At 49.2% G+C, this 13,664-nt stretch overlaps 1 protein-coding gene across 4 annotated transcripts in view; it reads left to right on the top strand.

Annotated features, from left to right (window-relative positions):
- The window catches only part of VANGL1 (VANGL planar cell polarity protein 1), a 36,428-nt gene extending 29,346 nt beyond the window's left edge, over positions 1–7,082 (top strand). For all 4 annotated transcript variants that reach the window (XM_082751857.1, XM_082751859.1, XM_082751858.1 and 1 more), the window contains exons 7-8: positions 1,596–1,830; positions 2,203–7,082. In XM_082751857.1, coding sequence (XP_082607983.1) covers positions 1,596–1,830; positions 2,203–2,463 — 496 coding nt within the window. In that variant the 3' untranslated portion in view covers positions 2,464–7,082. The remainder of the gene's footprint in view (positions 1–1,595; positions 1,831–2,202) is intronic.
- The last annotated feature ends 6,582 nt before the right edge of the window (positions 7,083–13,664 follow it).

Here is a 13,664-nt window from a genome sequence, read left to right on the forward strand (position 1 = left end):
CTTACAGGCAACAAAAAGAAGCAGTTTGGCTGCCCTTTTTAAACGAGCAAGGGAGGAAAGACATGACCAGAACTGGCTGTGTTTGATTTTGGAAATAATGTTTTCTGTCAGTCACACTTAGGCTGCAGAGTTAACGCTTCGGTGAGGTGACCGCAGATGGTTTGTGCCTGTTTTTTCAGGAGCTTGATGACAGTTTGTAGTTAACACACCGAATGGTTCGAGGGAAAGTTGCTCACAGGCAGGCCCCCCTGAACTGAGCTGCGTTGGGAAGGCACGTGCAGTAACTGGAAGGAGCTGGCTTGTTTTGTGTTTTCTTTTGGCAGTTTGTTTATATTCTGTTGGGAAAGTGCTGGCACAGTGTGTCCCCTGTAGCCTGATTTGGTCTGACCTGTGCTCCTTAGCCGCTGTCTGTTGGGCTCTCTTCCAGCCTTGGAGTGATAGGAACTTAAATTTCCCTTCCCATGCAGTGTAGCATCCGAACTTGGGCACATCTCCCTTGCTCCATGAGTTTGGTTTGAGCAGCTGCTTAGTCAGAGGAAAGCCATCAGTCACTAGAAGGCCAGATGTTTCAAAGAAGGAAGGTCAGAGCTGCAACAACAGGACATGAGGAGATTAGAAACTAATTTCTAGTTTCCCCCAAGTCAATTTGAAATTCGTAGGGGTCAGGACTTCTCATGGTGTTCTTCACATGTAGTCTGAATGCAATACTCTATACCTCTACTTGTCATGAGGCAGTTTCTCCTAGCTTTAAGGTGCTTGGGTACTGGGGGCATTGTAGACAGTAATTGGTGACTTGAATGGAAATCCAGTGTGAAACAAGTGCTGTCTAGAGAAGCAAAAGAGTTTTGTTGGGTGGCTTTTCCATTCTTGTCACTTTTCCTTGTTGACTGCAGCATAGTTCCTCGCTTGTTAAATTCTTTTGGGCTACCTTGCAGACGTTTTTTTGGCATGTTTGCCTTTTTCTGGCATAGTCTTGGTGTTTGCTCACTTGTACCAAGACAGGAATGGTTTGTAGAAGATGTCTTTGGCTGCAGTTTAGCCATGAAGATGGGGATCTCATCAGCGTTCGATGGAGAGTTACGGGGCAGTCACCCAGAAGCACGAGGACTGTACCGGTTGGTGTAAATCAGAGCAGACCCCAGCTTGTGAGCACAGGGAGAGCCCTCCAGCACTCTGTGTCCTGGGTCATGCTAGTTTATGGCCAGCCTCTTCCTGACTTCAAGCTGCTGCACTGTGTGCTGGAACTGCTGCTTTCCAAGATGCGCGTTCACCGCGAGGGCAGCTGTCTCTTGTTCAGTTCGTGCAACCGATGTTTATGCTGTGTTGGCAGAACCAAGTACGACACTCAGGCTTTTAAAGTCTTAATCCTGCTTTATGACCCTCGGATGGCTTGAGCGAGGAAAGGAAAGCTGCTGTCTACCTCACAGGCTGTCAGCAGAGACCATTTTACGTAACTTGTCCGATGGCAGACAGTGAGTCAGCGGTAGACATGGGAATAGGAGCTTGTAAATCCTGACTCCCAGGCTCTGCCTTAACCACAGAGCCATCCTACCTCTCCTCTTGCGACTTTTGCCGTCCTGGTTTTCTTTCTGCAGGCTTGTGGTTGCAGTAGAGGAGGCTTTCACTCATATCAAACGCCTCCAGGCAGAGGAACAGCAGAAGGCACCGGGAGAGATGATGGACCCCCGAGAAGCAGCCCAGGCAATCTTCCCCTCCATGGCAAGAGCTCTGCAGAAGTACCTTCGCACCACCCGCCAGCAGCAGTACCACAGCATGGAGAGCATCTTGCAGCACTTGTCCTTCTGCATCACCAACAACATGACACCAAAGGTAACGAGCTCTTTTAACGCTGGTGCAGGACGGAGGGATGAAGGTACAGTGAGTCTGCGTGCGCGCACAGAGCAGGGAGTTGTTGGGGAAAGTGAGAGGAGATTTATGTGGTTGCTGTCAGTGATACAGTCAGCACGCTGGAGATTGCATCAGGTCTTAAAGAGAAGAGGGTGTTTCCTATAAAGCACCTCCTGTATCTTCTTAGCTGAAAGTGCCTGTGAGATAATCACCTGTTTGTTCTGATATCCCGCAGTGTCCTGCCTCCCCCTCCTGAAAACAGCCACCATCCTGCAGACAGAGGTGACAGAGCAGACCGAGTCCAGTCGTGGGGCTGCTGTTCCCCTGGTGCTAATGTGTTCCTTTTCTTGCTAGGCATTCCTGGAGCGTTACCTCAGCCCTGGCCCAACCCTCCAGTACGACAGGGATCGCTGGTTCTCCAAGCAGTGGACGCTCGTTAGCGAGGAAGCGGTCACAAGCAGCTTGCAAGACGGGATTGTTTTTGTCCTCAAGTGCTTGGACTTCAGCCTTGTTGCTAATGTGAAGAAAATCCCCTTCATCAAACTCTCAGAAGAGTTCATAGACCCTAAGTCTCATAAATTTGTCCTTCGCTTACAGTCCGAGACTTCAGTCTAAGGGATTTCGAGGGTGGGTTGTTTGGGGATTTTTTTTTTTTCAATATCGTGCTTTTGGGTTTAATTTCCCCAATGCTGACTGAAACTGGCAGATGATGGACCAGTAATATTTGACCATCTGCACTTTATTTGGAAAGGGGTGGGGGGAGCTGGGATATCTTATCTAGAAAGAAATATCTTAAGAGGCAACAGGGTGACTTGGCTCGGTTAGCTCAGCCTTGGAGACAGAACAGATTTTTTTTTTATATTTTTTTTCCCCCCCTTTCCAGGCATATTGTAAATCTCACGCTCTCTTTCTCTGCACAATTGCAACATCTGTATTTCTGTTGGAATGCTGCCTTACACCGTGTGCGTGCTCTTGTGTCTCTGCTACCTGTAGCTATCGCTGAGAATCCGCTGCTCGCCTCTCCGCCCTAGAGATCTGCTTGTACAGGTGGTATTTGCAGTTCCTTTCCACTTAGGAAGGAGAAGGTATCAAAGACTGGGTGTGAGAGGTTTTTCTTCTGTGAGCCACATAACCTTAAGACAAACTTTTGTGTTTTTTCTTTCCTCCTATTCTCTCTGTGCACTTTTAACAGTGCTGGACCTGCATGAGCACAGTGGGATGATTTTGCCGTCCGTTTCTCAGCCTCTGTGAAGTTGCTTGTCTCAAAGTGGCTCAGCCCATCTTGCAGCTCTTCAAAACAAATTTTTTTTTAGCGATGCTTTTTAGCGAAACTGGTCTGCAGGACACAGCTCCCTTTCGCTCTCTTTCTCTCAGCTGCTCCATCCCGCCTGCTTACCCCCTCCTTTGTCGGGCCCTCCCAAGGCTCCCCGTTTCCGTCCCTTTATGCCTGCCTTTCTAAACGTGTTTCTCCAGTCACGGTCCCCTCAGGGTCTGCCTTACTGCTTCTTCCTCTCACACCTGCAGGGGCTGCGTGTTTGCACCGGGGCAGAGTAGGTAAGTAGCCGGCTCCTTCTCACACATCACAGACCCCCAGCCCCTTGGAGGGGAAGATCTACAAACACCACAGCGTGTCCTTCCTTCCTCACCCTCAGCTGTAGCTGAGCAATACCAAACTCTGTCTGAATGTTGAAAACCTGCCTACCTTTCTTGGCCTTTCTCTGCCGTGGGGGTCTCTCCTCAGTGCCGGGACAGCCTGCTGTTTCTCTGCTTTTGTGCGACTCGTAGCTCCGAAAATTGCAGTTTTGTTTCGAAAGCCTTTGCCCGTCATTGCAGCTTTTGTGTGTGACTTTTGTCATCTGAGTTCTGCGGGGTTTTGAAAGTTTTCCTCTGAAAGATGAGCTTAAGCCAGCGTCTGGTTGCTGGCACAAAGCATCGCCCTTCAGCCAGGTCCCTCCTAGAGCCTCCCAGCCCTGTGGTGATGGATTCACCAGCGTGAGTGGAAACAGCTCAGCTCACCCTGCCCAGCCTTTTGCCATGCAAATATCTGTATCTAGCAGGAGCTGACCTGCCTTCCACGTAGATGTCTTAATGCAAAGGGCTCCCGTGTCGGCGAGGTACAAAACCAGTGCCTTTTACTGCGAGGGTGCGTTATTTTCAAAATTGGGTGGGTGTATAGTATCTGACATACAGCTCTCCTAAAGATGTACGTATCTGGCTCTTAAGATGTGCATAAGCAGGCAGGGTGGGAGAGACTGGGAGTAGCTTGGGAGGGAGACTGCGGAGCACTTCTGCTTGTGTTCAGGCTACTGCCTGTGGCTGAATTGGCTCGTCTGCGAGCAGCCAGAACAAGAAGCACCGTGCTGGGGGCTTGGGCGTGCCGTGAAAAACGGGAGCACCTCGTTTCAGGCAATTCTCTGTAAAACTTTCCTTTCCCAGGATTTCCTCCACCGCCCCTTCTCCCTCCCCCCCCCCGCGAGGGGGTTGTCTGACGGTATCTGCTCAGGAAACTCGTGTCTTAATCCTTAATTGCATCGAATCCTTAAGCGCATGGAGAGCCAGACGGAAGCAGCATGTGCTCGCTCTGCTGCCTTCTCTCTCTGTCACTGCAAAGGGCGCTGTCAGCAGGGGCCAGCTCTTGCATTACACGCTCTTCCCAGTGTCAGTGTGAATGCTCTGCCTGATAAAATCTGAAGGGAGGGAGCTTCACCTCTCCAACGGCCTGCTTGCTCTAGAGTTGCAGCCTGTTCAGGGGTGAGGACGTGCTACAAGGAATCTGGACTCCTGGGTATTCCCAAATTATTATTTTTTTTTAATATTTTATTTCTCTGGATTTCTGTCTGGGGGCTTGTTTCGCTTCCCCATGCAAAATCAAGGGACCACGATCGTTACCTACCTCACTGGGGTGTTGTGAGGCTAAACTCAGCTCGTCGCGAAGTGCTTTGAGATCCACGTATGGATCTGTGAAGTCTGCAGGAACTCAGGCTCTTTATAAAAATCCTGAGTGGTGAGAGCAGACTGGTTTGTTTAACTCTGTTTATAGCCAGCTAATGAGTAAGAATCGAGTCAGAGGGAACGAAGCTCTGATCCAAATCCTGCAGTCCTTACTTCGGGAGAGCTTGCCAAGAGCTGAGCGTAAATAAGGCCTGTGGGGTTTGCCAGCCAAGCGCAGGCTGTTTCCCTCCCAATGCCTCTCCTGTCCTGCACCATCTCCTTGCACGTCCTTCTCCCTGCTCTGTCCCAGCCTGTATGCTTTAATCTACTGGGAATTGATTTTTAGACATCAGGACCCTGTCTGTGGTGAAGTTGATGGAGAAGAACCTTATGCTGGACATCTTCCACTGACGGCCAGCCCATTCGATAAGGTGCCGTGTTGCCTAGCCAGGAGAGGTGTTGCCCCGCTCCTCTCTTCCGTGTTGTTTTTCGTGTGACTCTTGAGTATGCTGCTCGGACAGTTTAAAGACTCAGATTTGTAACAGCCTAAATCCAAAACCGTGCTGAGATCTTCCAAAACTCAGATGCAACTAAGACTTTCCGCTGCCTCAGAGCAGATGGAAATGGCAGTGGGTTTCCACAAAGGCTGACTCTCATGGATAAAGAGTGAAGAGTGGGGTGGGAAGTGCTGGGCCATGGTTTGGAGCTTGGGGACATCTCCTTAGGAAACACACGTTTGGGGGAGTTCTGAACAAATCCCAATGCTAAAGGAGCTTTTTCCCTTTTCCTTTGGGATGCTCCACACAAAGCCTAGGGAATCGGCTGCTCCCAAGCGTGCCAAAAGCTGGGGAGAAGCAGTTTCTAAAACTGGCCGTGCGTTAAGTACCTTGTAAAAGGCTTGTTTGAGATGTGCTTGTTCCAGCATTCGTTACTGAGGGAAGTGGAAAGATCTGTGCTATGCTAAATGTGGAAACCTACTCAGGCCAATTTCATCTTGCTTACAAAACCTTGTAAATCTACCCTTTTTTAATGGTAAATCAAAAATCCTTGCAGTCTTTCGGAAAAAATGCTGTAGTCTGGTCCCAGGCTCTGCTGTTCAGTTGTGCTTAGCTCTGCCCTGCCCTGCCATGTGGGAGGTTCCTGAGACATTTGTGCAGATGTCTGTTTTCTCATTCAGCTTGTGTGTGTATGTGGCTTGTTCCCTTATAGGTGTATGCATTATACATGTCTAAAGCCTCAAGCTAGGCTTGGTGGTTCGGTGTTTAAACTGTGTGAAGAAGGAAGCACTCTTGGGATCAAACCGTTTTTTTTATAAAAAATAAAAAAGAAGATTAAAAAAAAAATCCTGTTCTTCTAAAAGAAAGGGCTTTGAGCCTTGAAGTCTCCTGCAGGAATATGCATCCTTCTGCGTTCGGGCTGCCGCCTCAGATCGATGGTGACCAAAAGCTGCTGCTTCTGACTACCCTGGGGCTGGCGTGGATCTCGGTGGGTTTCTCCTGCACCGGGTCCCCCCAGCACCAGTGCTTTTAGCTGCCTGTCTGCTTCCCTCCGAGAGGCTGTGGGTTTGCCCTCGTGCCGCCTCGCAGCCCCGCTGTGGCTGTGCTCTGCCAGAGGGGCAATCCTTCCCCACGGCTGCTTCCGTGGGCACCTTGCACCAGCGCCGAAGGGGCTTGGGAGCATCCCCTGCCTGCACACAGGGATGCTGGGGCTCAGCGCCCGCAGGGACCCGCCTGTGAAGGGATCTTACACTCTTCTGTGCCTGTTTCTTTGATTCAGCATTATCGTGTCTTGGGGAGGAGGGGAGTGAACCGACTCTCGTCCCGCGCCCTTTTTGGATCACTGTGTAATACTCTTTTCTACACAAACTGTGTATAGTAAGATGGGTTTTGCCAAGGTTTTCTAATCAATAGACACTAACCAGCATTTCTTTTTTTTTTTTTTTTTTTTAATTTTATTTTTCCTCCTCTTTGCACATGTGACTTTAACCGCGTTGGTACATGGTCTTTCTGTTCTTTTCTAATCGTGAACTTAAGCAAATTCCTGGTGTCTGTGACATTAATGCACTGTGGGTCTAGCCTAGTAAGTCGTTCTGTTCCAAGCTGGGTTCTCTTAAGTTATAGCTGGATGGGTTTTTGTTGTTTTTAAACTGAAACATAAAACTGTTTTACACTTTGCATATTTTGTACAGTAAAATTCTGGAAATAAACTGAAACCAGATTTGATTGTCCCACTCCTTCCTCTCATCCTTTCAGACCAAAAGAAGAAAAAAGAAAAAAAAAAAAAAAAAAAAAAAAGAGGTGGTAGTTCTGGCCTCCAAGCATTCCTTAGCTGCGCCCGGGAGGGGCCCTGCAAACATGTGGTTTTACCTTTTTGAGGCTGTCTTTTGTCACCCTCCTCCGAGACCCTTCTGATCTGCCCTGCCGCACTAAAATGCAAGCTCATTTATCACTCTCGAAATGGGACCGGTAGGTGACTGCTTTGAACACCTGAAATCTCAAATGATGGAGAGTAAATACAGCTGGTGAGGGTGTGTGTGGTGGTGGGGGAATGGGGCTGGAACAGGTTTTTCTGCCTGCTCTATTCTTTGCTGGTTTGCACACAAATTACCAAGTGTGGGATTCGTGCCTGAACTCCTTGTTTGGGCCCGGTGGGGTGGAGGAGTGGCGGGGCAAAGCCAGCAGCGCTCCTCGTTTCGGTGGATGTCAGCCTGTGCTCTGCTAAAAAAGACTGTCGGGCTTCTCGCCCCAAAAGCACGCGTGGGTGCAGCTGTCCCCACCTCCAGTTTCCATACCCCAAGTGCCAAGAGCTCGGAAAGACTGTGCCCGAGGAAGCTTGGCATGGTGGCCGCCTTCCCTTGGAGGTCTTTGGTACCTTGCTCCTCAGGACAGCACATTTCCATGGGGGTAGTGCCTGGTCTCTTTGCTGTGCCCCACAAAGCAGGTCTTCTCCATGCCATGGAAAAATCCACAGGATGCTGCAGAGTGGTGAAAAACAGCCCAGCGGTTGTTGAGATAAGCAGTATGGGTATAAACACTGGTGGAGAGAAACATCCAAACGGGTAATTCTCTGCTCAGAGGGGAGATGAGTCTATTTGGGCTACACGGCGGCAAACCAAAGCCTGGGAGGAAGCAGGAAGGGTGGGATGGGGGTGTGCTCAGTCCTGCCTCCTGCCCTCCTGTGATCTCTTCACTTTTGATCCCTGTCCCTTTATCCTGGCAGTGCCCAGCACCGGTGTCCTGGCCTGGCCCTCCTGCAGGGCAGCTCCCCGAAATGGGCAGAGAAAGGGGGGAATAACGCCGCTATCGCCCTTGGGTGCCCGTGGTGGGTAGCCTTGAAAATTTTGTCTTGAGTTTGTCTTTGAGTTCAGCGGGCTCCGTTTAATTTGCAGCTCAGCGCTGATACCAAACCAGCAGCCGGTTGCTGCTGTTGGTTGTGCTTTCTCTCCTACCCTGGCCTGTGGAAGCTGAGGGAAGGAACAGGCTTTGCTAGAGGGACCAGTTCCCTTGGCTTTCACCCAGAGCTTGGGAATCTGAATCATAAGGGGTTGTGGTGTGCAGCTCAGCAGAAATTAGAGCTGAGGGAGCTGTTTTGGTTTGGCCAAATCTCTCGCGGGAGTTGCAAGGGTCTCTGAGGTGTGAGGGAGTCTCGGGTGCAATAGGAGGGCAACTATTCATCCACCCAAACCTCTGACAAGATGGGGAAGGAGGCAACGACTAGTAAGCAATGCTTGAAGGAATGGGGTGTGTTGAACGTGAGGTAAGCACCTTGCCCCTGAGGGAGATGCCAGACCGGGGTCACTTGGGAAGGAGAAGCCCCCTCTGCAGCCCTCTTTCTAGAGCAGAAGGCTTTGTCTACCTGAGGCAGCACGGCAACAACTACTGGGGTAAAGTCTTTGATCCCGAGCAGGGCTGGTAGCCAAAGCGTGGCCTAGTACGTAATAAGGCCTACTGACCACGGTAGGTGATGGGCCTCACCGTTATGGATGTTAAAGGAACATCAGCTTTGGAGAATTTGGTGGAAAAGGACAGGGCAAAGGGGCTGTGTGCAGTCTGGGTATAACAAATGGGTTAAGAAAGGGTTTTGTCACTTATCTGGCTCCAGAGTCTTGCGTGAGGCACTAGCAATGCCTCGACATGCAATAGCATTAGCTAAGTAAATAGTTGGATGAAACATCTAGCTGCGGAGGTGAGCAGGACTCCAAACCTCAAAACAGCTTCTACCAGTGCTGTGCATCGGTGCTGCGGTCCCAGACCCAGCTCTGAACTCCTAGGAGATGAAGGGAGGGATTAAACATGAAGGCCACCAGGGCAAGAGAGTGCAGCAAGCCAGGGGCACCGGGGTGGTGGGAGGGGAAGGGGATCTCTGAGCAGGATGCCGTGTGTCACAACAGCGGGCAGGAGGGGCAGGCACGCTGGGAGTTGGCCAAGCTGAAGGCTTTGATTTATCTTTCAACACCGCTCCTGCGTTTGTGTTGGACCGGGAAGGTGATGGGCTAAGGTCGCAGCCCTTTCCGGTGCTGACAATTAATCCATGGGGGCAGAGGTGTCCGATCCCTTTTCATGTGAGCATCCGTGCGCTGCCGAGCCAGTCGGTGCCGAGAGGAGAGGGAGCAACGAACACAACGTGTTCACAGATGGAGGTAGGGATAGTTCGGTGTGGTGATTGCATACGCATAAATCATTATCAGCCAGGTTACTCTGGCTGCTTTGAAATGCTCCAACAAGTTTTGCAGCCCTGCTGTCAGCTTGCGTGTTGTTAGTAAAATGGAGAGTACCTCCAGCAGAAAGAAAGCTGTTTCCCAGTTTCTTCCCCATCTCCCTGTGCCCATCCAAAACACACTTGGAGAAGGTTTCTTTTTTCACACTAATGTTTATACAGTGGTCTGGGGTCAAGTTGGAGCCCACTCCAAGACTGCCATCCACCTCCAAAACATAGAGCTGATCTTCCTTGCCCCTCAAAATCTGGAGAGCTGAACAGGGTGAAGAAGATCATTTCTCTGTATGGCTTGGTTTGCTCTGGTCCGAGCTCAAATAGCCTGGGGAAGCTGTGCTGCCACCTGCCTGCCTCCCTGAGCCCGTGAGTCCTGCCCGCAGGAGGAGCAGAATGGCTCTTAGCTGGTGGGGCCACGGCCAAGACAAAGTGAACAATCATTTTTGGGCTCTGTGTGGGCAGCACTTTGTATGCTTTAGCACAGCAAGAAGGGAGACAACTTGTTTAAGTGCATTTAGGATACCTTAGTGTGGCCACCTTGTCTGTGGAGCAAAATATGGAGGAAGGAGCACAGCCTCAAGAGAGACAATGAGACAAGGAGGAGGCAGTGCGAAGTTGGTAGAGGAGACCTTGGAGAACAGGGTGTGTTTCTTCCCTCCAGCATCCTTAGGAATATGAAGGTATGATTTTAAAAACAGAGACACCATAGATTGCTCTAGGCATAAAGCTGCTCTGTAAACTGCAACATTTTATGTCTGATTTTCCAAAGGTGAAAATCATGCTTGGACTTCTACAGTCTTGGTTTTCTTTCTTTCTCTCTTTTTTTCCTTTTCTTTCTTTTTAATACTCGAAAACGTAACATGAATAATAGCTCCATACAAGCGGAGGGAAGGGAGTTCTTGACAAAACGCATTTGATTCAGCCTCTGTGGAAGTGTTAAGAGACACTCAGAATTTCTTAGCTCTTTGGACCTCCCCTCAGCACAAGTCAGATGATGTGGGCATGCTTTAAAAGAGGGAACAAGAAGGCGCTGATTATATCTGCACCACAGATGTGAAACAGATCTGTGAATCTTTTAGCTTCTATTTTGTAAAAGCTCATTCTTGAGTTCTCATAATACCAGATCCTACGCTTGATTATAATTTTGCTTTGTAAGTGTTTGGGAGAAACTGGTTTAGTAATTCAGTAACTAGACTGTGGGAAGCTTTGCAAATTCCTTCAGTGATTTCATTTAGTGGGGACTAAAACGTTCTTCAAACTTGTAGTTACTTTTGTCACTTGGCAACCTCTTTTCCTTCATCACTAGCAGGAGTGGAGCTTTGACACATTGGATTGAATTTTAGTACAAAATCCAACACCAGGCCAATATCTCAGGTTAAGCATCGTTTCATCTTTACCTACGTTACTGATTGGGGGACTCAATTCGGGTAAATTCTCCTCTGAGCACAAGTAGAGGAGGTTGCTTATGGCCATTCGAGTCATTTGCCACCCACAGCCGACAAAGGGCACAGTCAGGACAGCTGCCGGTCTTCTCGGGCAGGTAGTTGTCTTTCCAGCTGCTGCTGAAGTATGTGATAATCCCTCGAGCAAAGTCTGATTTGTTTAACCCTCAAGGTTTATTTCTTGTGCACAAAGCTTTGCTGCTCTTCTGGAGCTCAGCTGGAATAGCAGAGTAATTTTTTTTTTTAATTGTTTTATTATTTTTTAAGAGTTTTGCACTTTTTAGATCTGGCAGGGAACATTTTCCTGGATGAGGACTGGGCCAGGAGGGTGCGATGTCAGTGGTACCAAGTGTAGGGAATTGGATCATGGGCAGAGGAAGCTGCAGCGCAGTGGGTGCCACACAAGTCTTGGGTCTCAGTACTCAGTTTTACTCGTGCAACCTCATAACTGGGGTTAATTGCACATCTTGCTGAGCTTGGTCACTTCCAGTGTCTAGCAGGTGTCATTGTCCTGCACACTGCAGATATTTGCCCGAGGTGTAGAAGTGGCTAGGCATTTCACCAGGATGCAGCTTGCTTTGCCCTTGAGGACCTAGGTGCTTTGCCACCCCCATATCCAGGCATCATTGTCTGACTGGCTGCGTGGGGTTTCCTCAAAGCCAAAGCTTTGCTGGAGCAGAGAGAGATCCAGATGTAAACCTACCCCATTTTCACAGGACTGCAAGACTTTGGCAGCCAGGAAGTGCTACGTTCCTGTCTAATTAATTGTATCCCTGGGAATACAAAGGCAGTGTTTTTTGTTTGGCCATGGTAATGAATCCCCAAATCATTTCTTAGATAGGGTGTGTGGACAGACACAGAGAAGCAGCTGGTACCCACCTGTTCAGGGATGGGAAACAGCCAAGAGGTCTGGTTTGACAGCATTGGAGACTCACCACCCCTGTTCTCAGAAACACCAGCAAAACTGCTGGCCTCTAGAATATGAAGGAGCCTGTGACTTCCAGTGTGCCTCCCTTGTCCTCTCCTTCTGGAGTTGTTTCCCAAGGGGCTGACACTGGCTCAGAGCAAGTTCTGGTTCGCGGAGCCTCTCCAACATGTCCTCATGTCTGTTTCAAAGCAAGAAGCTTTCTCCTCTGTGCTTCTGCACCACAGATCTGGTCTGTATTTCTTGTCAGGCTGCCCTCTCCCTTGATTGTTAATAGCTCAGACCTTGTTTAGCAGAGGAATGACAACGAAAGGACAAGAACTGAGCAGCTGAGGAGCGGAGGGACACCTTGAAGCTGTTTGATGCTCACAGTTGTGTCACTGCAGCCAGCAGTGCGGGGACACCTTCCACTTCACCAGGTTGCTCCAAGCCCCATCAGCCTGGCCTTGAACACCTCCAGGGATGGGGCATCCGCAGCTTCTCTGGGCAGCCTGTGCCAGTGTCTCACCAGCCCCGTTGTGAAGATTTTCCTCATTATAACTAATTTAAATCTACCCTTTTTTACTTTAAAGCCATTATTCCTTGATGGTTCATGTGTGGTGATGGTTCCTGGTCCACTAGTACAGCCCACCTAGCACCCTCCCATGTCTGAGGGGGCAGCATACGAATTCATGTTCTTGCCATGTGTTTCTTGGGAAGGGTCCTCACCATCATGGGGGCTGGTAAGGCAAGGGTTTGGGTACTTGGAAGTGACTGATCAGCCTGAAGCAGTCTCAGTTGGATGAGGTTGTATTTCATTATATGTATTACGATCCAGTTAGCATAAATATCTAATTAAAGCTAAAGAACATTTTTAATTTTTTTTTTATAAGAACAATTAAGAACTGTTTGTTAAGACAGGGAAAGATTTAACAGAGTTGCCTGCAGAAATGCTCAGTGCTGCCCACGTGCACAAACACACTTTTTTTTTAAATAAAGAAGTTTTTTTTTGTTGTTTGCTTGTTTGTTTTTTCTGGTTCCTCATCCAAATGTACTGGCCTTTGCTACTGACATGCTGTGGCTGTATGTACTTTTGTCAGAACAGCCCAGGAGTACCTATGCCCAGGGACCTCCCCACTCCCGAGTTTGCCATGTGTTCAACAGCAAAGGAGCCTTTTCCCTGGGACCAGGAGGGAGGGACTCTCATTTCACGTGAGTGATCTTGCACTTCCTAAGGAGCAAGTCAGCCTGGTCCCCAGCTGTGTGCAAAAATGCACCATTGCCCACCAGTACCTCCCAGTGCTCTGGGTGTAGCCATCACACGATGGAGGAGTCTGCTGGTGCCAGTGTGCTGGCAAGCAAGCTGTTTTCACTGGTCATATATTGGGAAACTGAAATATTTTAGGGGTTTTGTGCAGAGCTGCCCCCACCTCATCAGACATAACCCACAACACCTCGGTAGCTGACCTGTCCCTGCGAGGAAGATACTCAAATTCAAGTTGCCATTTCCTTCGTGGGGGCCTTGCCTTGTTCATTGGTTCAGTCACTGCGAATGTGGGTGCTAGGGGCAAAGGGGAGAGACTTTGCTGCCTGCTGCTCCTTCAGTGCTGTAATCCTCCCCCTTCTGCAACACCTTTTAACTTTTTATGGGTTTATCCCAAAAGAATGGAGTTAAGAGGACTGGGCACTTCTGGCTTTGTAAGTAGAAGATGAAGATAAAATTATCCTCTTTGTGGACAAAAAGAACTAGAAGAAACTGTACCTGGATGAAGAGAAGAGAGGAAGGGGGGGCTCCTGAAGAGTGGCAGCCATATGAGTGGCAGCCCTTT

This window comes from Aythya marila (assembly GCF_965140915.1).
Source record: "Aythya marila genome assembly, chromosome: 1".
Taxonomy (NCBI): Eukaryota; Metazoa; Chordata; class Aves; order Anseriformes; family Anatidae; genus Aythya; species Aythya marila.